Raw genomic sequence first — 4,215 nt, forward strand, 5'->3', positions numbered from 1 at the left:
GGTCAGGTGACCTGCTGTGCATGGCTGTGCATGACCTCATATGACCTCATCCTTGGTCATATGACCTGATCACCTGACTAGGCTGAGTAAGCAAGATGTTCTAGCAGGTTCCACCACAGAGGTATAAATATAAGGCCTACTCTGCCTGGGACTGTCTCTTCAGACTTGGTCTCTTAGGATCATCCACAGATACCTATACTGTAGATAGGTCTTAGTCATCAGGTCTACTCCACTTCCTTGTTGCCTGCTTAGACTCTTGGCACTCTTAGGTGAGCAGACTTAGTCAGCCTGTGTTGCCCTAACATGGTGTCTCTGTGGAGCAAATGTTGTCATTCTTGGCTTTAGCTCAATGTCTTCAAACAAGAGTTGCCTGGCAGGAAGTCCATACACTCACCCAACCAGCAACTCCTCCTCTTACTCTTCCCAACACTGTGGTGTCTTTTGTGGTGTCTTTCCTGAGTCAGGTGCTTGACTTGCAGGATGCTCAAATCATGGCACTTTGGCAATCTCTCAACCAGGTCCTTTGGAATCCTGCCAGAGACGTCACAGCCCTCACTCAACCATTGTTGGATGATTTCACACCCTTTCAGGCCTATGCACACCTTACTGAACTCAGTAAGTACTTTTCCAATCACTCTCCACAGGAATAGGCTGACATCAATTACAAGGTACTGAAGAATTCTATCCCCCAACATGCACCTGCCTCAATCTCCACTGTCCCCACTTTGTTCACACCTCTGAGGCAGCAGCACTGTATGATCCACAGTGATATACAGCTGCTCTCTACACCCTCAACCATGGTGCTTTCCCTGTCACAGTCAACTCTCTCAAGTGTTGCCATTGTAACACCAGATATCACCTTGATTACTCACACCAAGAAGCCCCTGGTAAAGGAATGTGTTGAATTTACTATGGAGGGATGCCACCTGTGCTCCAATCTGAGAAGCATCTCCTATTTGAGGAGGGACTTTGTGGCCTCTTCCGCTCATATACTGTTCTATCACAGTGAGTACATATCCAGAAAACATTCTCAGACTAATCCCTTCACAGTGCTTCAGCAGGAACCACAGCAAGAGTATTTCATGATTCATTGGGAAGGACCCAGACTCACAATACTGGGAGCTCACCTGCATAGTGAATACCTCTCTGATCTCTTTGACCTCTACTCACTCCTCCTCCACCATTCTGAGCAAGGCACCCAGCTCACTCTCCCTGACATGGCCAGCAGCCATAGTGATTGACTCACTGCTGCCATGATAGAGAGAAACATCTTCATGGCAGCAAATGGGCAAGAGCACTGGTCACACTCTTGCAACCTTTGCAGAAAGTTCTTTGACCATAATGGAGAGCAATGTGAGTTTACTCTTTGATGAGGGGATCTCATCACTTACAGAAGTATCCAGACATGTCATCTTGTGCTGTCACTGATGGAGTTTCAATTGGGCGCCCTTGCTGTGGAGTCCACAGCTGCACCATCCCCCTCTCTTCCAACCATGCATGGTATTGCCCACTTCACACAGGCAGGGAGGAAGCTGTGCAGTGGAAGGCTGTAATAATGGAGCAGAGCCTGGTAGGAAGACCTGCTCCAATCCTGAACATTGTTTGCTGGAAGAAAATTACTATGCTGCTGGCCAGTCTGCACTTCAGCTGCAAGATCAACACCAATGTGCCAAGTCTTATTCTTGAGAAGGGGACACACCTGATGTCCCCAATACCAGCAGCTACTGTGGAGGGAGGAAGAAGGCACCTGGGCTCAAGGCCCACTTTGGCAGGAGAAGGATGCACAATGAGCAACTCTATGTGTGTCCTTGTGGGGTCATTGTGGCCAGGGGCACTTTCTATGGGGCCAAGTCACTTTCCTCTGTAGCAGTGAGTATTTTTTTTCTTACTTAAAACATCCCTTTATAGATCTTCTTCAGGAATTCATTTGTGGTGTTTCCCCCCCCCCCCAGGCAATGCCAGATGTCATGTTCTATGACAACAACTGTCACCTCCACCAGTATCTTTCAGGACAAGGACCCATTCAAGAACATTTCAGCAAAACTGCACTGGTGGTAGATATTTTCCATTTCAAGAACCATCACTCCACTGCTGACCAGTACTGCTCCACCCATTGCAATCCAATGGCCTTCCCTCAGCTCTACAACCAACAATCTGGCCAGTGGACTTTCAATTCCTCTGCATGTGAGCAAACCAATGCATGGTTGGGGAATTTTGATGGAATAGTGCAAGAAATGTTGCCAGTGAGATATGAGTTTTTCCTTGATGAGGTTATCAAGGCCCACAACTGCTTTCATGTTGAGGAGCTGCTACACAATAATGCACTTCCCTACCTTATGGATAGGTCTTTGTTGTTGAATGGACTAAAACCAGCATGGCATAGCATATCATAGCATTAGTGTCATAATGTCATAGGTTAAAAACATATGGATATCAAGTTGCTCAGCTCTACTTGGCATTGTTCCTGAGGCTTGCTTCTTCCCTAGCAGCAGCACAAAAGGTAATCCAGTCTTGTGAATCATTCTGCATGAATGAAGCAAGAGTAGTAGGATTAGCAACCTCCAGCCACCATGCATTGTCTGACCAGGTAGTTGAAGGCACAGTATATCCTATAACTGAAACCTGTGCTGCAGAGAGCAATTCTCTGTTTTTCACCCTCTCCCTGACCTCCTCAATCTGTCCCTTAATCTCCCTGAATGTCTGCAAACCAGGCCACTTGGCTGGGTGTCCACAGGCCTTCTTTGGGGATGATTTCAAGGTGGCTGAAGGATATCCTGCTTGATACACACATTGAGGTCAAATTCCTGCTTTATTAAAACTTCTGGCTCACTGCCACTTTGGCTGCTTCTCTTCTTCCTCTTCCCAGCCATTCCTGGTAGCTTCACCGGAGATACCTCCTCAACTTCAGTGGCAGGGCTTGCTGCAGGTGTTGGGCAAGTCAATTTCTGTGGGGTTGAGAAGGCTGACAAGGTTCCACGGTGTATGTCCTGTGGCAGCTGAGTTGGTGCATGCTCTTCAATGGCAGCCTTGATAGCTGGGGCAGTCTTCCTGAGGCCAGCATGGTAAAAAAAAATCACTTCCTCCCTCTTGATCTCCATTGTTGCATCATGCTGATAAATGGCCCAGCACCCTGTAGATGGGAGATAGACTTTCAGAAAATCTTGATCAGGGTACTCAGTTTGCAGAGTTTTCTGGAGGTTGCTGGGCCATTTGTTGATGCATGTGGTGAGACCCTGAGTACTTAGGGAAGCAACCAGTCCATCATATCAAGTGGTGTCATCCTGGAGTCAAGTCAGTAGATCCCTTACAAGTATTAGGTACTGGCTAACCTCTTGGATTCCAACCACAGAGAAGCAATGGGCTAACATCTGACCATCATTGCAAGCCTCCTCATCTTCCTGCTGACGCTGGGCATGCAAGGGTGTCTTGGTGGCACCTGAATGCCCAAGAAAGCCCAGATTATTGACATGAGTGCCAAGTGTGGTTGGGACATGATAAGCCAGTGTAGGTTGAGTTAGAGTGGGGATCCCTGAATTCACAGGCATGATTCCAGGTGAGGCAGGACTGATTGCTGGGTCAGAGAAGGTGAGGGGGAGAATCTGGGTGATTGGATGCTTCTGCACTTCACATACAATGCCATGAATGTGCTGCTGCTTCTGGCAGTGTGCCCTGCAGTGACCAAAGTAGCACCCTTGCTTCCTCCTTCCCTTGCACCCAGCTTCTGGGCATGCACCAGCACCAGCATTTGCTGGAAGAGGGGGGGTGGCAGTTGGAGTAACAGGAAGATTGGTGCAGTGTACATAGGAGGTGCTTTGCAGTGCTTCTTGCATGGCTTGCAGAGGAGGGTGTGTCAACCACTTGAAACCTCTATGCATGGGATCAGCAATACCCATATGGCTTGGGCACTGAGAATATGTTAGCTTGTTTGGGCATTATGCAGAACATTCTCCTCTTACTTTAGCAAAGATCTGGCCATAGTTTTCAGGCTTTTCACCAGAGGCATTCTTGCACACTTGTGGGTGTATTGAATGCTTGCAAAAATTGCACTCAGCAGGTTGTATTCTGGGTCGATTTTGTTCTGGATAGAGCTGGAGTACAAAGTCCACATCCATGTGCTGCCCATGTGCTGCCATTTTAGGCAACAATGGACCCAGTGATGTTTTTGGAGAAAAAAGAATTAGGTGGGGAAGAGAAGCACAGGACCCTAACTGTTAA

The 4,215-nt window shown here is 47.7% G+C and overlaps 2 protein-coding genes across 2 annotated transcripts; both read left to right on the plus strand.

Annotated features, from left to right (window-relative positions):
- Positions 1-491: 491 nt before the first annotated feature.
- Positions 492-769, plus strand: DACRYDRAFT_109519 (uncharacterized protein; the record flags this gene model as incomplete). The annotated part of the gene is made up of 2 exons (XM_040768893.1): positions 492-615; positions 669-769. 2 exons carry the CDS (start codon positions 492-494, stop codon positions 767-769), a joined length of 225 nt encoding a protein of 74 aa, XP_040626994.1.
- Positions 770-1,937: 1,168 nt separating this feature from the next.
- On the plus strand, positions 1,938-2,393 carry DACRYDRAFT_54798 (uncharacterized protein; the record flags this gene model as incomplete). Its single annotated transcript, XM_040775284.1, has 1 exon — positions 1,938-2,393. A coding segment is annotated over one exon (456 nt), but the record flags the coding sequence as incomplete, so codon positions are not given.
- Between the last annotated feature and the right edge of the window lie 1,822 nt (positions 2,394-4,215).

Source organism: Dacryopinax primogenitus (genome assembly GCF_000292625.1).
Source record: "Dacryopinax primogenitus strain DJM-731 SS1 chromosome Unknown DACRYscaffold_14, whole genome shotgun sequence".
Taxonomy (NCBI): domain Eukaryota; kingdom Fungi; phylum Basidiomycota; class Dacrymycetes; order Dacrymycetales; family Dacrymycetaceae; genus Dacryopinax; species Dacryopinax primogenitus.